The sequence below is a fragment of the Salvelinus namaycush genome, chromosome 24 (assembly GCF_016432855.1).
Source record: "Salvelinus namaycush isolate Seneca chromosome 24, SaNama_1.0, whole genome shotgun sequence".
NCBI classification, from domain to species: domain Eukaryota; kingdom Metazoa; phylum Chordata; class Actinopteri; order Salmoniformes; family Salmonidae; genus Salvelinus; species Salvelinus namaycush.
This window is the reverse complement of record NC_052330.1, coordinates 29,190,646-29,213,916: the sequence shown is the minus strand read 5'-3', so window position 1 is coordinate 29,213,916 and position 23,271 is coordinate 29,190,646. Positions and strand designations below refer to the sequence as shown.

The 23,271-nt window shown below is 45.5% G+C and overlaps 2 protein-coding genes across 3 annotated transcripts; both read left to right on the top strand.

The window, feature by feature from the left end:
• The first annotated feature begins 3,609 nt into the window (after nucleotides 1-3,609).
• On the top strand, nucleotides 3,610-6,319 carry LOC120019159 (actin, alpha cardiac muscle 1-like). 2 transcript variants are annotated; one of them, XM_038962452.1, is made up of 6 exons: nucleotides 3,610-3,738; nucleotides 4,347-4,542; nucleotides 4,711-4,872; nucleotides 4,994-5,185; nucleotides 5,451-5,632; nucleotides 6,176-6,319. In XM_038962452.1, the coding sequence occupies exons 1-6, from the start codon at nucleotides 3,610-3,612 to the stop codon at nucleotides 6,317-6,319; spliced, it is 1,005 nt and encodes a 334-aa protein (XP_038818380.1). The 2 variants fall into 2 exon arrangements, with proteins under 2 accessions (XP_038818380.1, XP_038818379.1); XM_038962451.1 differs by having other exon boundaries at nucleotides 4,218-4,542.
• A 1,358-nt stretch (nucleotides 6,320-7,677) lies between these two features.
• Nucleotides 7,678-9,008, top strand: LOC120019259 (gap junction delta-2 protein-like). The gene is made up of 2 exons (XM_038962574.1): nucleotides 7,678-7,748; nucleotides 8,153-9,008. Exons 1-2 carry the CDS (start codon nucleotides 7,678-7,680, stop codon nucleotides 9,006-9,008), a joined length of 927 nt encoding a protein of 308 aa, XP_038818502.1.
• The last annotated feature ends 14,263 nt before the right edge of the window (nucleotides 9,009-23,271 follow it).

The following is a 23,271-nucleotide window of genomic DNA, read 5'->3' as shown; positions in this document are numbered from 1 at the left end:
GCAATCGAGGGAGAAGGGCCTTGGTCAGGGAGGTGACCAAGAACCTAATGGTCACTCTGACATGGCTCCAGAGTTCCTCTGTGGAGATGGGAGAATCTCCCAGAAGGAGAACCCTCTCTTCAGCACTCTACCAATCAGGCCTTTTAAGTGAAGTGGCCAGACGGAGGCCACACCTCAGTAAAAGGCACATGACAGCCCACTTGGAGTTTGCAAAAGGCAGCTAAAGATTCTCAGATCATGAGAAACAAGATTCTCTGGTCTGATGAAACCAAGATTGAACTATTTGGTCTGAATGCAAAGCGTCAGATCTGGAGGAAATCTGGCACCATCCCTACGGTGAAGCATGGTGGTGGCAGCATCATGCTGTGGGGATGTTTTTTAGCGGCAGGGACTAGGAGACTAGTCAGGATAGAGGGAAATATGAACGGAGCAAAGTACAGAGAGATCCTTGATGAAAACCTGCTCCTGGGGCAGAGGTTCACCTTCCAACAGGACAACGACCCTAAGCACACAGCCAAGACAACACAGGAGTGGCTTCGGGACAAGTCTCTGAATGTCCTTGAGTGGTCCAGCCAGAGTGCGACCTTGAACCCGATCAAATATTTCTGGAGAGACCTGAGAATAGCTGTGCAGCGACGCTCCCCATCAAACATGACAGAGCTTGAGAGGATCTGCAGAAAAGAATGTGAGAAACTCCCCAAATACAAGTGTGCCAAGCTTGTGCCAAGAAGACTTGAGGCTGTAATTGCTGCAAAAGGTGCTTCAACAAGGTACTGAGTAAAGGGTCTGAATACTTACACTATTGTTCAAAAGTTTGGGTTCACTTAGAAATGTCCTTGTTTTTGAAAGAAAAGCACATTTTTGGTCCATTAAAATAACATCAAATTGATCAGAAATACAGTGTACACATTGTTAATGTTGTAAATTACTATTGTAGCTGGAAACAGCAGATTTCTAATGGAATATCTACATAGGCGTACAGAGGCCCATTATCAGCAACCATCACTCCTGTGTTACAATGGCACGTTGTGTTAGCAAATTCAAGTTTATCATTTTAAAAAGGCTAATTGTTCATTAGAAAACCCTTTTGCAATTATGTTAGCACAGCTGAAAACTGTTGTCCTGATTAAAGAAGAAATAAAACTGGCCTTCTTTTGACTAGTTGAGTATCTGGAGCATCAGCATTTGTGGGTTCGATTACAGGCTCAAAATGACCAGAAACAAAGAACCTTCTTCTGAAACTCGTCAGTCTATTCTTGTTCTGAGAAATGAAGATTATTTCATGCGAGAAATTGCCAAGAAACTGAAGATCTAATACAATGCTGTGTACTACTCCCTTCACAGAACAGCGCAAACTGTCTCTAACCAGGATAGAAAGAGGAGTGAGAGGACAAGTACATTAGAGTGTCTAGTTTGAGAAACAGACGCCTCACAAGTCCTCAACTGGCAGCTTTATTAAATAGTACCCGCAAAACACCAGTCTCAACGTCAACAATGAAGAGGCGACTCTGGGATGCTGGCCTTCTAGGCAGAGTTGCAAAGAAAAATATATATCTCAGATTGGCCAATAAAAAGAAAAGATTAAGATGGGCAAAAGAACACAGACACTGGACAGAGGAAGATTGGAAAAAAGTGTTTTGGACAGATGAATCTAAGTTTGACGTGTTCGGATCACAGAGAAGAACATTCGTGAGGCGCAGAAAAAATAAAAAGATGCTGGAGGAGTGCTTGACGCCATCTGTGAAGCATGGTGGAGGCAATGTGATTATCTGGGGGTGCTTTGGTGGTGGTAAAGTGGGAGATTTGTACAGGGTAAAAGGGTTCTTGAAGAAGGAAGGCTATCACTCCATTTTGCAACTCCATGCCATACCCTGTGGACGGCACTTAATTGGAGCCAATTTCCTCCTATAACAGGACAATGACCCAAAGCACAGCTCCAAACTATGCAATAACTATTTACGGAAGAAGCAGTCAGCTGGTATTCTGTCTACAATGGAGTGGCCAGCAGAGTCACCGGATCTCAACCCTATTGAGCTGTTGTGGGAGCAGCTTGACAGTCTGATACGTAAGAAGTGCCCATCAAGCCAATCCAATTTGTGGGAGGTGCTTCAGGAAGCATGGGGTGAAATCTCCTCAGATTACCTCAACAAATTGACAACTAAAATGCCAAAGGTATGCAAGGCTGTAATTGCTGCAAATTGAGGATTCTTTGATGAAAGCAAAGTTTGAAGGAAACAATTATTATTTCAGTTTAAAATAATTATTTATAGCCTTGTCAACATCTTGACTATATTTCCTATTCATTTTGCATCTCATGTCATGTATGTTTTCATGGAAAACAAGGACATTTCTAAGTGATCCCAAACCTTGGAATGGTAGCGTACGTAAATGTCATATTTCAGTATTTTTTGCAAACATTTCTTAAAACCTGTTTTTGCTTTGTCATTATGGGGTCCTACATGAAGAGGAATCACCACCAACAGTCAACTGCATGGACGACACAAGCCCTCAACCATGCTCTCCTCTCCTTAGTCACAGTGAGTGACAAACACACACACACACACACACACACACACACACACACACACACACACACACACACACACACACACACACACACACACACACACACACACACACACACACACACACACAGACACAGACACAGACACAGACACAGACACGCATCAGAAGGGATGGAGTCTTACATTTACTGAACACTAAAGTCATTGTTCTTAATAGAAGGCATTGCTAAGAGCTAAAATGTTAACCCTCACATCACATAACCCCTGAAAGTATAGACCCTATAAGGCCTGTTAAAATCCATGGCATGCTCAAGTCTATAAGAGGGAATGACGTCTGCTGCTGAAACCTTAGCCAGCAAATAACATTATTCTTCATGTCTACTCACTGTGCCGTGTAGAAAATAGAGGGAATACCTCCAGACATCTTCACACCCTCATACTTCACAGCTGTCTGTCCGCGCGGGTCCCCTTCCATACATGGGCGTTCAGGAGTCAACACGCGAGCCTCAGCGCCCTTCCACTCCACTCATAACGGGGCCTGGCATCCAAATAAGGAGAAAGAGGCCGCCGGGTGTAGTGGAGCTTGTAGAGTAGACCTATAAATTGGGTTCTGCCCTCACCACACCACCGCTGCTCATTTAGAGGAAAAGGATACTCGGTACTTATCTGGTGAGTATCTGACAACTTGTCATTCAAATACGGGAAACAGAGAGTTCTATTTACTAGTCTGTTTTCCATCAGGTTCAGACGAAAAAGCGAAATTGATGATGGAATATTAATCTGCAGTTCATTATTATTATTTGATGAATAATACGTTATTTGACATTGTGGTGCTCGCTATAGGGTTTTAAAAGAGATAAATCATTACTCAAAACAAGTTTGTTAGACTTGTGTGGCCTGTGTGCTGTAGCCTATACTGTACAACGTTAGCCTGCCAGTGTTTCCCGGGGCCACAACAAAAATATGTAGGCTACTGTTGGGGCTACTCAGGGACCGGAGTTGGGAAACACTGTTGTATATGACCTGTAGCCTATACTACTTAGACTAATGTGAGTTTTATCACAAAAGAAACGCAGCTGACATCATGTGTGACGACGACGAGACTACCGCCCTTGTGTGCGACAACGGCTCGGGTCTGGTGAAGGCTGGCTTTGCCGGAGATGACGCACCTCGCGCTGTGTTCCCCTCCATCGTTGGTCGCCCCCGTCATCAGGTAAACTTCACAGCATGAAAATCAATGAAACATTTATGAGGATACATCATACATCCATCAAACTGGGTGTTTTCCCAGACTTAATTGTCTATACATTATGCATTACCCTTGATTATCTGCTCACAATTTTATTTTACCTAACCAGGGGTATTCAACTCTTACCCTAAGAGTTCCGGATTTCTGTTCTACCTGATAATGTTTTGCACCCACCTGGTGTCCCAGGTCTAAATCATTCCCTGATTAGAGGGCAACAATGAAAAAAGACAGTGGAACAGGCTTCAAGGTCCAGAGTTGCGTTTGAGGGCACTAGACCATTGAATTGTGAAAGAAAGAAAGACACAAAGGAAGAAAAATAATAAATGAATGAATAAATGAATGAATGAATGTCCTATGCTATTGTAGCTTACAACTATCTGGCCCTGTGTTTGACTTTAAGGAATTGTGTTTTGACTAAGTTTGTTTCCTTTCTTCCCCTGCAGGGTGTGATGGTGGGAATGGGACAGAAGGACTCTTACGTGGGAGACGAAGCCCAGAGCAAGAGAGGTATCCTGACCCTCAAGTACCCCATTGAGCACGGCATCATCACCAACTGGGACGACATGGAGAAGATCTGGCATCACACCTTCTACAACGAGCTGCGTGTGGCCCCTGAGGAGCACCCCACCCTGCTCACTGAGGCTCCCCTCAACCCCAAGGCCAACAGGGAGAAGATGACCCAGATCATGTTTGAGACTTTCAACGTCCCCGCCATGTACGTGGCCATCCAGGCCGTGCTGTCTCTTTACGCCTCCGGTCGTACCACTGGTGAGAAACGAGAAAAGGAGAAATACATTAACATACAATTCAGATCCAGTGCATTAGTGTCTCATGCAACCTTTCATTACATGAATCGTAGTTTACACCATTAAGATGAACATAAAGCTGTCCTATTCTATTTCCATGGTTTACATTGTATTCTGCCTCATGTTCTAGGTATTGTTCTGGACTCTGGTGATGGTGTGACCCACAACGTGCCCATCTATGAGGGTTATGCTCTGCCCCACGCCATCATGCGTCTGGATCTGGCGGGTCGCGACCTCACTGACTACCTGATGAAGATCCTGACAGAGCGTGGCTACTCCTTTGTTACCACTGGTGAGTCCATCATTCCTGAGAATAAACGTATTTGCTATGTTTGATATTGAATGGTACGGTCATAATTCGTTATCCACCTTCTCGACCAAACTGCAAAACTTTGAATCTTCTATTCTAACAGCCGAGCGTGAGATCGTGCGTGACATCAAGGAGAAGCTATGCTACGTGGCCTTGGACTTTGAGAATGAGATGGCCACTGCTGCCTCTTCCTCTTCTCTGGAGAAGAGCTATGAGTTGCCCGACGGTCAGGTCATCACCATCGGCAACGAGCGTTTCCGCTGCCCTGAGACCCTCTTCCAGCCTTCCTTCATCGGTAGGTATCTTAGAAGCATCGTGCAGCTCACTGTCCAATCAAATCCATTTTTTTACCTCTTTAAGAGACAAGAAAGGATTCCCTGTGTGATCTTATATAGCCTTTATAGCAGCTACATAAGCCATTATACCAACTGCTGCCAAACATACTGTGCGCTTATATTGAAGCAATGAGGGAGCTGTCCATTTCAGCACCAGTTAGGCCTACATGGGTGACTTCTCATCCAGAGCATTCACTTACAACTTGTTCTCTTCTATCTCACCAGGCATGGAGTCTGCTGGTATTCATGAGACCACCTATAACAGCATCATGAAGTGCGACATTGACATCCGTAAGGACCTGTACGCCAACAACGTCCTGTCAGGAGGTACCACCATGTACCCTGGTATTGCTGACCGTATGCAGAAGGAGATCACCGCCCTGGCCCCCAGCACTATGAAGATCAAGGTCAATATTATTCTCACTGAAGTCCACAAACTGAACATCTAAGACCAACCTGACCACAATGTCCGTGTGAGCCTACTAATGACCAATCACAGACTACTAATAACCAATCACAGCCTTCTAATGACCATTCCCAATCTCAGCCTTCTAATGACCAATCACAGCCTTCTAATGACCAATCACAGCTTACTAATGACCAATCACAGCCTACTAATGACCAATCACAGCCTACTAATGACCAATTACTGCCTACTAATGACCAATCACAGCCTACTAATGACCAATCACTGCCTACTAATGACCAATCACAGCCTTCTAATGACCAATCACTGCCTACTAATGACCAATCACAGCCTTCTAATGACCAATCACAGCCTTCTAATGACCAATCACAGCCTTCTGATGACCAATCACAGTAACACCTATATTCTCCTTATAATGCATTATATGCTAATTTGAACAAATGATGAACTGTATGGTGCATTATAAAGCAGTACATATTGAGAGGACTTTTGCTTATCGGTTTTCCTCTTCCCCCTTCTCTAGATCATCGCTCCCCCCGAGCGTAAATACTCGGTCTGGATCGGCGGCTCCATCCTGGCCTCTCTCTCCACCTTCCAGCAGATGTGGATCAGTAAGCAGGAGTACGATGAGGCAGGCCCCTCCATCGTCCACAGGAAGTGCTTCTAAGCTCCCCACTTGCCCATCGCTCCCCCCAGAGACAGTCAGACAACCACGGATGAAAAATCTGTTTACATTACCTCCGCCTATGGATATGTTGTTTATGACCCATATGCAAGTTACAAATCCAGACAGGCCTCTGTTTTATGTTTTGTCAATGATGTACAGTTTGTTTACACCCAAGTGCAATATGTAGATATTTATTTGCTTTATAAAAAGACTGGGATCTTGTATAATACCGCACTTTGTCATCTCGTCAATCATCTGCATATTGGTATTTGTTGTATTATAATTCAGGAAAATTACATACTGTATCTGTTTACTCATAGGCTATCCATTCACAATACAGGTTTAACTAATTCCTGCTAGTGAGATTAGTACGCTACATGTTAAGTCCAGTCACGCACACTGTACAGTACAGTACAATGTGGTATGTTAAAAAATAACTACTCGAGGCTGCCCACTAAGTTGTTTCTTTAGACCCTCTTTGGAAACCCTTTAAAGCGATTACTCAACCGAGATAGATAAACTTGGCTGGGAGTGTATAGGCTAAGGAATTATTGCGGCTTTGAATACAAACAAATGCTTAGGCTACTGTAAGGTAATATATTGTTGCTTTGCCTGACAGACTGCAACATCAGTTTTTATACAGACACCAGTGTAGGATATCATGGTACATCAACAACCGATGCAGGCATGTTTCAATATAGTCTCTCCAGACAGAAGCAGCTTAGACGTTGTAGCCTCCATCATAACAACAATAATAGTCCGAATACAGAATAGGCCTACAGAGAATACAGACCAGACCTATAGTCTCTCTCTGTCTCTCTCTCGGCCACTACTCGTTCTGTCACTGTCATGTGGTGGTCTTACAGGCGACAGACATCCCCCGTGATTTGAGCTTATGACCAATCATTTTTATTACATATTAATATGCTACATTCCCGCCATATATTTGGAGAACAATGAAAGTCAAAAACATGGTGTCTCTTTCTGCCTTTCTCCACCAACCTGTCCGCGCGTGACGCAAGGGGAGTATACTTAAAGCAGGATTAGCTCTCCACCAACATTAAACTCAACTGCCCTCCATTCAAGCACCGCGCGACATACCGTCCGGCGCGCACGGTCGAAAATAGGAGGGCTTTCTACTAATCAGCACTCAGGCTCGCGCGAGCAAAAGTGCTTGGGTTGTCGAGTGAGCTTTTAGCAGAGGCGCAGAAGGTAGAAGGCATGAGCGAACGCAGAAGCGGTGGGTTACCAATGCATTATCCAGATACTGGAGCATCTGGAGTAAAACACGGGAAACAATAGATTCCACAGGAATTTTGCACAGTGCACGGTGTGCTATCGTCTCCGAATGAATGACCATGGGGGAGTGGACAATATTAGAGCGTCTCTTGGAGGCGGCTGTCCAACAGCACTCTACTATGATCGGAAGGTAAGAGGGAAAGTGAGGATACTTTGTAAAAGTGTTAGCAGGAGTGTGTGTTTGCTCAAGTGCTGAAAGTGATTGTGTATAAAGAACTGTACAAAAAAAACGCTAAAACCCCAACAAAGATTCATGACAATATGCAAAAAATGTGAACCAATAGGGAATCATTTGATAACAGAGCTGTCACTTGAGATGAAACACTGTGGCGCTTTCCTTCTAGAAGAGAACTGGCTGGTGGCTTTCAGCACTGGATAGCTCCCATTTAGCGTCTGCTTAGTAGCCTACACTAGAGCCAGCTTTACTTTGCAATCGCTAATTGTCTCTATATCTTGTTTGTTTAACAATCAAGCCTATCATCTCTGCACATCTGAACTGAGACATTTTTGTTTTCGTACTTGTTTGTTTTGTAGGATCCTCCTAACTGTGGTGGTGATCTTCCGGATTCTAATCGTTGCGATCGTTGGAGAGACGGTCTATGATGACGAGCAGTCCATGTTTGTGTGCAACACCCTGCAGCCCGGCTGTAACCAGGCCTGCTACGACAAGGCGTTCCCCATTTCCCATATCAGATATTGGGTGTTTCAGATTATTCTGGTGTGCACCCCCAGTCTCTGTTTCATCACCTACTCCGTACACCAGTCCGCCAAGCAGAAGGAGCGTTTGGAGCGGGGGTACTCCACCGTGTTCCTCTCCTTGGACAAGCGCCATGATTCCATCAAAAGAGACGACAGCAAAAAGATCAAAAACACCATTGTAAATGGAGTACTCCAGAACACGGAGAACTCCACCAAAGAAGCCGAGCCCGACTGCTTGGAGGTGAAGGACATCCCAAATTCGGCCATGAGAACTAGTGGAAAGTCTAAAATGAGGAGGCAGGAGGGAATCTCAAGATTCTACATCATCCAAGTGGTTTTCCGAAACGCGCTAGAGATAGGGTTCCTGGTGGGTCAATATTTCCTCTATGGATTCAATGTCCCCGCGGTATATGAGTGTGATCGATACCCCTGCATCAAAGATGTAGAATGCTACGTTTCAAGACCCACGGAAAAGACAGTGTTTCTGGTCTTCATGTTTGCGGTCAGTGGCGTCTGTGTGCTCCTGAACTTGGCTGAACTCAATCATCTTGGATGGAAGAAGATCAAAGTAGCTGTCAAAGGCGTGCAGGCCAGGAGGAAGTCCATCTACGAGATCCGTAACAAAGACTTGCCTAGAATGAGCATGCCCAATTTCGGCCGCACTCAATCAAGTGACTCTGCCTATGTGTAGCTGTCGATTTCAATACAACTGAATGGAACAATTGTAGCCTACAAAGAATTCACATATATTTAATAATAATGTGGTAGATATTTTATCTCACCGACTTCGTTTGCGAAGTAGGTCGGGTATATCGATTTTATTTGTATTTTATGGATAAGTAAAAAAACAAACGGACCAAAACGTTTGTTTGTCATGTATACACACATACGAGAAGGCACTGATGCAACTTTTTAGTATGGTATATCCTATATTTTGTAAAGTGCTTTTAATTTGTGTTCACATATTCACTCTGTCGTTCACTTCAGCAGTTGAACATGGAGCAAATACTTGCACTAAATATGAATAATGAGGCAAAATATATCCGATTTGTGCTGTGACGTCTTTTAATGACATTCTGCCGGTTTTAAACTCCACATACCATTATAGCACGAAACACACACATTATTTGGCAGTTTTAGGGTCAATATTCCTCAAATGTACACAAATGCATATTCATTCTTCTAGTAGGCTAGATCACTAATTCCACATATTTGTCAGATAGATCAATGACATTAGCACTATAAGTTGTTTTGGTTGCCTGAGTTTGCACCATTGACCTTAACCTATGTGATCACTCCATTGGGGAATGTGGGGGGGGGGGGGGGGGGTGCTGCAAATGCTGACTTTTTTCTTGACTTTTTATTTACACCCAAGCGCCCATTCCTTTTATTTGTGGGGAAATTTATTTTCATGTCATCAAGTGCCATATATGTACATAAATATAAACATGACCATATCTATAAAGTATTCTCTTCACTGTGAAAGCTTTCATTCCAGTAAAGGCTGTTGTCATCTTTGATTTGAATCACTGTGGTTTCCATGTAAATGGTATGCTACTATATTATTATCTATGGTTTCATTTGCAACATACAAAAATAAACAACCTTTGCATATTCAAAAAGTATTGACGAGCAATTAGTCAAATAGACCACACATCTACAGGAAGTTGGAATCAATAACAAAGGGCAATAGATTGGCCCCTGGTGCTACCATTTTCCAAAGCAATAATTTACACTACATGGCAAAAAGTATGTGGACACCCCTTCAAATTAGTGGATTCGGCTATTTCAGCCACACCCGTAGCTGACAGGTGTATAAAATCGAGCACACAGTCATGCAATCTCCATAGACAAACATTGGCAGTAAAATGGCCCGTACTGAAAAGTTCAGTAACTTTCAACGTGGCACGGTCATAGGATGCAACCTTTCCAACAAGTCAGTTCGTCAAATTTCTATCCTGCTAGAGCTGCCCGGGTCAACTGTAAATGCTGTTATCGTGAAGGGGAAACATCTAGGAGCAACAACAGCTCAGCCGCAAAGTGGTAAGTCACACAAGCTCACAGAACGAGACCGCCGAGCGCTGAAGCACATAGCGCATAAAAATCATCTGTCCTCAGTTGCAACACTCACTACAGAGATCCAAATTGCCTCTAGAAGCAACGTCAGCACAATAACTATTCGTCGGGAGCTTCATGAAATGGGTGTCCTTGGCCGAGCAGCCGTACACAAGCCTAAGATCAACAAGGACGATGCCAAGCATCGGCTGGAGTGGTGTAAAGTTCACCGCCATTAGACTCCGGAGTGAGGAATCATGTTTCACCACCTGGCTGTCTGATGGAAGAATCTGGATTTGGTGGATGCCAGGAGAACGCTACCTGCCCCAATGCATAGTGCCAACTATAAAGTTTGGTGAAGGAGGAATAATTGTCTGGGGCTGTTTTTCATGGTTCGGGCTAGGCCCCTTTGTTCCAGTGAAGGGAAATCTTAACGCTACAGCATGCAATGACATTCTAGATGCTTCTGTGCTCCCAACTTCGTGACAACATCTTAGGGAAGGCTCTTTCCTGTTTCAGCATGACAATGCCCCCGTCCACAAAGTGAGGTCCATACAGAAATGTTTGTCAAGATCGATGTGACAGAACTTGACTAGCCTGCACAGAGCCCTGACCTCCACCCTGTTGAACACCTTTGGAATGCCGAATGCAAGCCAGGCCTTATCTCCCGCGGGCTGCCAGTTGAGGACATCTGCCGTAGAGAATGAGTAGGTTCAGCTCTGTCGGAAGCCAAAATGTCACCTTCTGCACTCCCACAAGGTCACGGAGAAAAGTGCTGAACACTGAAACCCGTTTCCCCAGAGAGTCGGACTCTCCCCAGCTAACGAATCATGATGCGGGGTGCAAGAATGGGGAGGGGCTGGAGTGTTGGTGGACAGGTATGGCTGCCAAGATGACTCAGCAACTCTGAGGAGCAGAAATGGAAGCACCAAGGCCCTGACAGATCATTATCAAATTCAGCAGCGACTTTAGATGCTCCACCAACTCTCCGACACGCAACAAGCTCTGCTCGGTTGGATTGGCTGGCTAATGGCCTATTCCTGCTTCCTCTCTGTCTGTCTGTCTGTCTGTCTGACAGTCTGTCAGTCAGACAGATGCAGCTTAGCACTTGGTGTATTGGATTAGTGGTTTCTAACATTTCCCTTTGTAACCTTCATGAAAGGCTATCTGAGAACACAGGACAGGCTCCGACTGGTAACAGGAAGTACTTAGCTACGGCTAAATATAGCTACACTGAACCTCAGTCTGACCACACACTGGCTGCATGATGTCCTTGTATTTTCTGAATGTCTATCTAGCAAATATGAATCTCCAATCCACAGCCTTTATAGAAATGTCTTACTGTTTTTCATACATATCTAAAAAGATATGCCCTGTTCACACTCTAAACAGTGCACTTTTCATTCAGATATGCATGACAAATACTAAAGGAAAATTAATAAAGATTCATTTTGGCGATACATGTTATGCTTCCAACTGTTTATCTAGAGGCATAGTGATGGTGTATGTTAATATCACATTGATGCGGCTAATAAATATTTAATAAAGGTCATCATCTGACTGCTGTCCATCATGCGTGCTACTTTTAGCGCCGATGCTAACAAAATAAAACATTTAGAGCTGCAGTGATTGTAAAGACGACTGTTTGTTTCTATTACAACATACAGATTGTGTGTGTGTGTGTGTGTGTGTGTTTGTTTAACTATCCTTGTGGGTACCAGAAGTCCTCACAAGGATAGTAAAGTAAGAACAATTCAGACAAGTGGGGATGTTTTACAGTTAGGTTTAGGAGTTAGGGTTAGGCGTAGTTTTAGGGTTAGGGGTTAAGGTTAGGTTTAGGGTTAAGGTTAAGGATTAAGGTTAGGGTTAGGAAAATAGGATTTTGGATGGGAGTCAATTCTTTGGTCCCCACAAGGACACCAATACAAAACTCTGTGTGTGTGTGTGTGTGTGTGTGTGTGTGTGTGTGTGTGTGTGTGTGTGTGTGTGTGTGTGTGTGTGTGTGTGTGTGTGTGTGTGTGTGTGTGTGTGTGTGTTTCCTCCAGAGATTATACAACCCAGCAGGAACCACTCAGAGCTCCTTTAGATACAGTACATAGCCACTCAACATAAATATTCATACTAAACTTGCTTACAGCACACACAAGTGATCCATGGACTGTCTTTCAGAGAGGCCTTCTCTAAAAATGTATGAATTCAGATCATTCTTCCAAAATAAACTTTTGACCATAAACAACCGTAAAAATCACTATGCCCATTTCTGAAAAAAGTGTTTTATCATGACAATATGTGTTATGATCATACACAATCATCACTCATCTTCAGAGCTTCCAAGATGAGAAACCCAGCCAAGCTGCCGACACTCTTAGAAAAAAAGTGCCCTCCAGAACCTAAAAGGGTTCTTTGGCTGTCCCAATAGGTGAACCCTTTGAAGAAACCTTTTTGGTTCCAGGTAGAATTATTTTGGGGTCCATGTAGAACCCTTTCTACAGAGGGTTCTACATGGAACCAAAAAAACGTTCTACCTGGAACCAAAAAGGGTTCTCCTATGGGGACAGCCGAAAAACCCATTTGGAACACTTTTTTCCCCAAGAGTGTACCATTTCCTCAAACGTAAGTAGAAACATCAAAGATAGTACATGGATCCTCGTCTCAAAGAGTGTTCCATGTGTCTAGTATTCTACATGGATCCTCCTCTCTAAGAGTGTTCCATGTGCCTAGTATTCTACATGGATCCTCCTCTCTAAGAGTGTTCCATGTGTCTAGTATTCTACATGGATCCTCCTCTCTAAGAGTGTTCCATGTGCCTAGTATTCTACATAGATTCTCATCTCAAAGAGTGTTCCATGTGTCTAGTATTCTACATGGATCCTCCTCTCTAAGAGTGTTCCATGTGCCTAGTATTCTACATGGATCCTCCTCTCGAAGTGTTCCATGTGCCTAGTATTCTACATAGATTCTCGTCTCAAAGAGTGTTCCATGTGTCTAGTATTCTACATGGATCCTCCTCTCTAAGAGTGTTCCATGTGCCTAGTATTCTACATAGATTCTCATCTCAAAGAGTGTTCCATGTGTCTAGTATTCTACATGGATCCTCCTCTCTAAGAGTGTTCCATGTGTCTAGTATTCTACATGGATCCTCCTCTCTAAGAGTGTTCCATGTGCCTAGTATTCTACATGGATCCTCCTCTCTAAGAGTGTTCCATGTGCCTAGTATTCTACATAGATTCTCGTCTCAAAGAGTGTTCCATGTGTCTAGTATTCTACATGGATCCTCCTCTCTAAGAGTGTTCCATGTGTCTAGTATTCTACATGGATCCTCCTCTCTAAGAGTGTTCCATGTGTCTAGTATTCTACATAGATTCTCGTCTCAAAGAGTGTTCCATGTGCCTAGTATTCTATATAGATTCTCGTCTCAAAGAGTGTTCCATGTGTCTAGTATTCTACATGGATCCTCCTCTCTAAGAGTGTTCCATGTGTCTAGTATTCTACCTGCCACTATGTCCAACACTGAGAGGGTCTGTCTCTGTTTTGGAGCAGATTAAGACATCAAAGCAACCATGGGAATAGAAGACAGATCTGATGTTGAAGTGCCTGAGGCCTGGTCACACGCATAAATACTGTGTGTGTGTGTGTGTGTTTCACTTCTGCACTGCACTTCACTGTCTAATAGGGGCTATTCCTCTAATAGAAACACTAAAGGAGAACAACAGCTCTTACTTCATATTCATAAGGTCTTCTGTTTATTTTGTAACTATATTTCCTACAGAGAGCTGCTTCAGCATACGTTTAGAGTGCAATTCCTAATAACACAAAGACTTGAAAGAGAGTGGTTGTCTTTCTGCATTTGTTCCCACATCTAGTGTGAATTTACACACTCTTCTGAAGTAAGCAGGTCCATCTCAGACAGCTCATCAGTATATACATCAATGAACACCTAACATGGGGTGATGATGGCCAGGTAAGAGGGAAGGAGAGGGAAGGAGTGGGAAGGAAGGAGAGCGAGGTTCTCCTGGCACTGCCAGGACTTGGAGCTCCCTGTGTGGGCAGGGTGCCCACTGGAGCCATCACCACGGCCCTGGGCATGGTGCCCATGACATTAAGGATTTATGAGGTTACAGGGGTTCACGGAGTTAGAGCCCAAACAAGGTGGAGCAGCAAAGACAATAATGATAATGCAATGTCATGCTGTCACCTCGGCCCACCCAGCGCGTCACTACCACCTAGGCTGGCTGGCTGGCAGCGGGGCCACACTTCAAATACAGTCAAGTGGGTGTTAGCAGAGTGTGTGTGTGTGTGTTTGTGTGGAAGAAGTCCCCACAAGAATAATAAACAAACAACAATTTGACCAACGGGTCAAATGCTATTTCTACGGGGTTTAGGGTTAAGGTTAGAATAAGTGTTAGGCTTAGAATTAGGTTTAGGGTTAGGAGCTAGGGTTAGTTTTAGGGTAAGAGTTAGGAGCTAGGGTTAGGTTTAGGGTTAGGAGCTAGGGTTAGGTTTAGGTTTAGGGTTAGGGTTAGGGTTAGGGTTAGGGTTAGGGTTAAGGTTAGGTTTTTGGGTTAGGGTTAAGGTTACGGTAAGAGTATCAGTTAGGGTTATGGAAAAGATGATTTTTAATGGGACTGAATTGTGTGTCCCCACAAGGTTAGCTGTACAAGACTGTGTGTGTGTACAGTTTTAGCAGCGCTCAGTTGTTTGAATAAGCAGCCAGCTCATCGGAATCTGACATTAACTTCCTTTAGGTCCACAGGAAGTGCTATCAAAGCAGAGATAGGTATTTCTGTGTTGTCAACATTTTTACTTCAGTCAGATACAATTTAGAGTCCTGTGTTGTGGCATTAGTGTCACTCAAGAAGAAGACATCAAATGACATGATGGACAGCTCAGCGCTTTATGATGGCCAGCTCAGTGCTGCACATGCTGTGACGGCAATAAAGTTAAGGAATTACCAAAGCTCCCTCTGTTAGATTGTTTACTAGTATTCATGCCAAACATTGTCAAAGAGAACACGACGCGTTAGTTTCTCATAAAACACTAAAGCCATTGCAATGGATCACTAGGATCAGTTTCTGATTTCATGAGTTATGGAGAGGTTTCAAAGGCAGCCAGATCTGCCCGGCAACACCCACCCCAACAGACTACCAGGCCAGCCAGGCAGAAAGGACTAGAGTCTCCCAGCTGTGGCCTCCTCTCTCCTATCTCCTCTCCTCACTCTCTGATTGCCAGTGTGGGGGGGGGGGGGGGGGGGCTTCTACAGTAGTATCCTCAAAGAGAAGATTTACAAGCACATGACCTCTCCCTCTGTATTATAAATCACAAGGATGACCTTCGTGTCACAGCTGAAGCACACCATGCGAATTGTGAGGAATGCTGCCAAAATCAGCAATTCCTATTCTCTTTGATGGTTGTTGTTCAGGCAGTGTTTTTTTTTCTCTCCTTAAATATCTCTCTCCCTCTAAAACCATCTTTCAAAAATATATGAGATGGGAAGTATTGATGTTCAGGGCCCGTATTCATAAAGCATCTCAGAGTAGGAGTGAGGATATAGGATCAGGTCCCCCCTCTTATTAATTATTATCCAAAAGGCAAAACTGATCCTAGATCAGCACTCCTACTCCTACGCTTTATGAATATGTGCCCAGTGCATGTTTGTTGTGGCGATGAAATAATGTCAGGTGTGTTCTGTACTGTACTTGGTATGTCGGGTGTTAAGGTGTCTGTGGAGGTGTCAACCTTATGGTAATGATGGATTTCTAAGACTAAGAAACCTAGTGTGGTTCACAGTTCCCATGGAGACAGTGTATGGGGGAAGGGCTGGCAAGACGTTACCTCAACAAGAGCACCTCTACTTCAACATCGATAAGACATTACCTCAACAAGAGAACCTCTACGTCCACATCGATAAGACATTACCTCAACAAGAGGACCTCTAATTCCAACATTGATAAGACATTACCTCAACAAGAGGACCTCTAATTCCAACATCGATAAGACATTACCTCAACAAGAGGACCTCTACTTCCACATCGATAAGACGTTACCTCAACAAGAGGACCTCTAATTCCAACATTGATAAGACATTACCTCAACAAGAGGACTTCTACTTCAACATCGATAAGACATTACCTCAACAAGAGGACCTCTAATTCCAACATCGATAAGACATTACCTCAACAAGAGGACATCTAATTCCAACATCGATAAGACATTACCTCAACAAGAGGACTTCTACTTCAACATCGATAAGACATTACCTCAACAAGAGGACCTCTAATTCCAACATCGATAAGACATTACCTCAACAAGAGGACTTCTACTTCAACATCGATAAGACATTACCTCAACAAGAGGACCTCTAATTCCAACATCGATAAGACGTTACCTCAACAAGAGGACCTCTAATTCCAACATCGATAAGACATTACCTCAACAAGAGGACCTCTACTTCAACATCGATACTCCCAGTCTGAGATTATTGTATCAAATGAGTTCATTATTTAAAATCAGCAAGATAAAAAGAGGAGAGGTTAGATAATCACGTCTACAGTAGAACCTCATCACTGATTGACAGAGCTAATCCGATTACTATCACTAGAGTTATCTTCAGAGCTCTTTATCAAACACTGTATAAACAATACCATTTCTCACACAATTTCGCTAGCTCTGCAGAGCAGTTACAGCATTCTACAGCTGTTTAGTCAGGCGTTGCCATGCCGCCGCAGGTGAGATAATGAACAGGTGTGATTTTAACAGGCCAAGAGTTGCTAATGAACAGAAGGGTAGATTTTTCATAGAGCAGAAAACAGTGCTGCTATATAATCTCAGTTTAAAAAGAAACTTCCCTTTTTCAGGACCCTGTCTTTCAAAGATAATTTGTAAAAATCCAAATAACTTCACAGATCTTCATTGTATTGGGTTTAAACACTGTTTCCCATGCTTGTTCAATGAACCATAAACAATTAATGAACATGCACCTGTGGAACGGTCGTTAAGACACTAACAGCTTACAGACGGTAGGCAATTAAGAGGCCTATCTACTAACTCTGAAAAACACCAAAAGAAAGAAGCCCAGGGTCCCTGCTCATCTGCGTGAACGTGCCTTAGGCATGCTGCAAGGAGGCATGAGAACTGCAGATGTGGCCAGGGAAATAAATTGCAATGTCCGTACTGTGAGACGCCTAAGACAGAGCTACAGCGAGACAGGATGGACAGCTGATCGTCCTCGCAGTGGCAGACCACGTGTAACAACACCTGCATAGGATCGGTACATCCGAACATCACACCTGCGGGACAGGTACAGAATGGCAACAATAACTGCCCGAGTTACACCAGGAGCGCACAATCCCTCCATCAGTGCTCAGACAGTCCGCAATAGGCTGAGAGAGGCGGACTGAGGGCTTGTAGGCCTGTTGTAAGGCAGGTCCTCACCAGACATCACCGGCAACAACCTATGGGCACAAACCCACAATCGCTGGACCAGACAGGACTGGCAAAAAGCGCTCTTCTCTGACGAGTCACGGATTTGTCTCACCAGGGGTGATGGTCGGATTCGAGTTTATTGTCGAAGGAATGAGCGTTACACTGAGGCCTGTACTCTGGAGCGGGATCGATTTGGAGGTGTAGGGTCCGTCATGGTCTGTGGTGGTGTGTCACAGCATCACCGGACTGAGCTTGTTGTCATTGCAGGCAATCTCAACGCTGTGCGTTACAGGGAAGACATCCTCCTCCCTCATGTGATACCCTTCCTGCAGGCTCATCCTGACATGACCCTCCAGCATGACAATGCCACCAGCCATACTGCTCGTTCTGTGCATGATTTCCTGCAAGACAGGAATGTCAGTGTTCTGCCATGGCCAGCGAAGAGCCCGGATCTCAATCCCATCGAGTACATCTGGGACCTGTTGGATCGGAGGGTGAAGGCTAGGGCCATTCCCCCCAGAAAGGTCCGGGAACTTGCAGGTGCCTTGGTGGAAGAGTGGGGTAACATCTCACAGCAAGAACTGGCAAATCAGGTACACTCCATGAGGAGGAGATGCACTGCAGTACTTAATGCAGCTGGTGGCCACACCAGATACTGACTGTTACTTTTGATTTTGACCCCCCTTTGTTCAGGGACACATTATTCCATTTCTGTTAGTCGCATGTCTGTGGAACTTGTTCAGTTTATGTCTCAGTTGTTGAATCTTGTTATGTTCATACAAATATTTACACATGTTAAGTTTACTGAAAAGAAACGCAGTTGACAGTGAGAGGACGTTTCTTTTTTTGGTGAGTTCATCTACTGCACCACCCAGAGCCAACCTGAGCCTATAGGAGTCAATCAGCACTCTGAGCCAACCTGAACCTGTAGGAGTCAATCAGCACTCTGAGCCAACCTGAGCCTATAGGAGTCAATCAGCACTCTGAGCCAACCTGAGCCTATAGGAGTCAATCAGCACTCTGAGTCAACCTGAGCCTATAGGAGTCAATCAGCACTCTGAGCCAACCTGAGCCTATAGGAGTCAATCAGCACTCTGAGCCAACCTGAGCCTATAGGAGTCAATCAGCACTCTGAGCCAACCTGAGCCTGTAGGAGTCAATCTGCACTCTGAGCCAACCTGAGCCTATAGGAGTCAATCAGCACTCTGAGCCAACCTGAGCCTATAGGAGTCAATCAGCACTCTGAGCCAACCTGAGCCTGTAGGAGTCAATCAGCACTCTGAGCCAACCTGAGCCTGTAGGAGTCAATCTGTACTCTGAGCCAACCTGAGCCTATAGGAGTCAATCAGCACTCTGAGCCAACCTGAGCCTGTAGGAGTCAATCTGTACTCTGAGCCAACCTGAGCCTATAGGAGTCAATCAGCACTCTGAGCCAACCTGAGCCTATAGGAGTCAATCAGCACTCTGAGCCAACCTGAGCCTGTAGGAGTCAATCAGCACTCTGAGCCAACCTGAGCCTGTAGGAGTCAATCAGCACTCTGAGCCAACCTGAGCCTGTAGGAGTCAATCTGCACTCTGGCTCCTAGCATAGATACTTTGTAACTCTCCCACTTGAAAATAAGTTCATTAGACTACTGTCCCTATAATCTGTGTCCCACTGCTGCCACCAAATGTCGCAAATCCATTTTTCTACTTCTTATTGTATCTGTTTCCATAAAATCAGTAGAGTGAGATTATTCTGGAGATGGTTTTAGCTTGGTCATTATCTCGACAACTCCAAATGCTGACACTATTTCATCATCATACTCATCCTTGATATTAAACACAGGTCATTTCATCTCAATTATGTTTTTGGCGAGAAGTATAGGTCCCAGAACGGGTGGCCCCTTCCTCCCCCTTACATCATCTGTTCACATTTGTCCCCTAGTTTACATTGGTTTCCTTCCCATAACCCCCCACCCACACCAGCATAATGCACCAAATAACATGACCCTTTTCCATTGGGAAGTTGAGATGAATCCTTGTGATTTTACACTGATTTCTATGATCTGAGATTAGAGGACCCACGGGTGGTAGACTCCAGAGGTGAATGGGTGGAGTCCATTCAAGAATACGGTCACTGGTTCATTTTCATTGGAAATCCGCTGCATATACTGTACAATCCAGCGGGTATTGGATAATACCAGGAGATTTTCCCAACCACAAGACCTGACCAGGTGAACTCCAGGCCCTAGAGATAAAGAATGGACATCTACAGTATGTGCATGAAGAGAAAAGTCTATACACTGTTAGGATGGCCTCCATGCCATGCCCTCTAGATCCAAAGATGGTGTCCGGTTTCAACAGTCACTGGGAATGCACACTGGTGTCTGGTTACTGGTGCTTCTGCGACCTCAAAGCTCTGACCTGACCGTGTGACACCTACTGCATCCAGTGTACTGTGGAACTCTGGGGGAATTATAGAAGCGGTGCTCTAATTTTAATCTGATGGCTGTTTAAAGATCCTTATGATATTCTACTCTCATACATACACACACACAAGATGCAGTCACTCCAGATGTCAACGGTCCCTCTGGATGTCAACTGTCACTCTGGATGTCAACTGTCACTCTGGATGTCAGCTGTCACTCTGGATGTCAACTGTCCCTCCGGATGTCAACTGTCCCTCCAGATGTCAACTGTCCCTCCAGATGTCAACTGTCCCTCTGGATGTCAACTGTCCCTCCGGATGTCAACTGTCACTCCGTGTGTCAACTATCACTCTGGTGTCAGCAGGCATTCACTCAGCTGCTCCTCCAACACTCTAATCCATGTGTGTGTGTGTGTGTGTGTGTGTGTGTGCCTACTTGTGTCTGACAGATGGAGAGAGATCAAAGGCACACGACTGATTATGAATTATAACCCTGATCATATTACAGAACGTTTTGCTGAAGTCTGATTACTTACTGCTCCCCTGCAGTGATCTGTCTACCTTCTCCTGTAGTGATCTGTCTACCTTCTCCTGCAGTGATCTGTCTACCTTCCCCTGTAGTGATCTGTCCCTACCTCCCCTGCAGTGATCTGTGTCTGCCTTCTCCTGTAGTGATCTGTCTACCTTCTCCTGTAGTGATATGTCCCTACCTCCCCTGCAGTGAACTGTCTACCTTCTCCTGTAGTGATCTGTCCCTACCTCCCCTGCAGTGATCTGTCTACCTTCCCCTGTAGTGATATGTCCCTACCTCCCCTGTAGTGATCTGTCTACCTTCCCCTGTAGCGATCTGTCCCTACCTCCCCTGCAGTGATCTGTCTACCTTCCCCTGTAGCGATCTGTCCCTACCTCCCCTGCAGTGATCTATCTACCTTCCCCTGTAGCGATCTGTCCCTACCTCCCCTGCAGTGATCTGTCTACCTTCCCCTCTAGCGATCTGTCCCTACCTCCCCTGCAGTGATCTGTCCCTACCTCCCCTGCAGTGATCTGTGTCTACCTTCCCCTGTAGTGATCTGTCCCTACCTCCCCTGCAGTGATCTGTCTACCTTCCCCCGTAGTGATCTGTCCCTACCTCCCCTGCAGTGATCTGTCTACCTTCCCCTGTAGTGATCTGTCCCTACCTCCCCTGTAGTGATATGTCCCTACCTCCCCTGCAGTGATCTGTCTACCTTCTCCTGTAGTGATCTGTCCCTACCTCCCCTGCAGTGATCTGTCTACCTTCCCCTGCAGTGATCTGTCCCTACCATTCCTGCAGTGATCTGTCTACCTTCTCCTTTGGTGATCTGTCCATACCTCCCCTGCAGTGATCTGTCTACCTTCCCCTGTAGTGATATGTCCCTACCTACCCTGCAGTGATCTGTCTACCTTCTCCTGTAGTGATCTGTCCCTACCTCCCCTGCAGTGATCTGTCTACCTTCTCCTGTAGTGATCTGTCCCTACCTCCCCTGCAGTGATCTGTGTCTACCTTCCCCTGCAGTGATCTGTTCCTACCTTTCTCTGTCCCTATACCTCCCCTGTAGTGATCTGTCCCTACCTCCCCTGCAGTGATCTGTGTCTACCTTCCCTGCAGTGATCTGTTCCTACCTTTCTCTGTCCCTATACCTTCCCCTGCAGTGATCTGTTCCTGCTCCCTCCTCTAGAGTGGTCTGTCCCTGCTCCCTTCCCTGCAGTAATCTGTCCCTGCTCCCTCCCCTACAGTGATCTGTTCCTGCTCCCTCCCCTGCAGTGATCTGTTCCTGCTCCCTCCCCTGCAGTGATCTGTTCCTGTTTCCCCCCCTGCAGTGATCTGTCCCTGCTTCCTCCCCTGCAGTGATCTGTCCCTGCTTCCTCCACTGCAGTGATCTGTTCCTGCTCCCTCCCCTGCAGTGATCTGTTCCTGCTTCCTCCCCTGCAGTGATCTGTCCCTGCTTCCTCCCCTGCAGTGGTCTGTCTACATTCTCCTGTAGAGATCTGTCCCTACCTCCCCTGCAGTGATCTGTGTCTACCTTCCCCTGCAGTGATCTGTTCCTACCTTTCTCTGTCCCTATACCTTCCCCTGCAGTAATCTGTCCCTGCTCCCTCCCCTGTAGCGATCTGTCCCTACCTCCCCTGCAGTGATCTGTCTACCTTCCCCTGTAGCGATCTGTCCCTACCTCCCCTGCAGTGATCTGTCTACCTTCCCCTGTAGCGATCTGTCCCTACCTCCCCTGCAGTGATCTGTCCCTACCTCCCCTGCAGTGATCTGTGTCTACCTTCCCCTGTAGTGATCTGTCCCTATCTCCCCTGCAGTGATCTGTCTACCTTCCCCTGTAGTGATCTGTCCCTACCTCCCCTGCAGTGATCTGTCTACCTTCCCCTGTAGTGATCTGTCCCTACCTCCCCTGTAGTGATATGTCCCTACCTCCCCTGCAGTGATCTGTCTACCTTCTCCTGTAGTGATCTGTCCCTACCTCCCCTGCAGTGATCTGTCTACCTTCCCCTGTAGTGATCTGTCCCTACCTTCCCTGCAGTGATCTGTCCCTACCATTCCTGCAGTGATCTGTCTACCTTCTCCTTTGGTGATCTGTCCCTACCTCCCCTGCAGTGATCTGTCTACCTTCTCCTGTAGTGATCTGTCCCTACCTCCCCTGCAGTGATCTGTCTACCTTCCCCTGTAGTGATATATCCCTACGTCCCCTGCAGTGATCTGTCTACCTTCTCCTGTAGTGATCTGTCCCTACCTCCCCTGCAGTGATCTGTGTCTACCTTCCCCTGTAGTGATCTGTTCCTACCTTTCTCTGTCCCTATACCTTCCCCTGCAGTGATCTGTTCCTGCATCCCCCCCTGCAGTGATCTGTCCCTGCTTCCTCCCCTGCAGTGATCTGTCCCTGCTTCCTCCCCTGCAGTGATCTGTGCCTGCTCCCTCCCCTGCAGCGATCTGTTCCTGCTTCCTCCCCTGCAGTGATCTGTCCCTGCTTCCTCCCCTGCAGTGATCTGTCTACCTTCTCCTGTAGTGATCTGTCCCTACCTCCCCTGCAGTGATCTGTCCCTA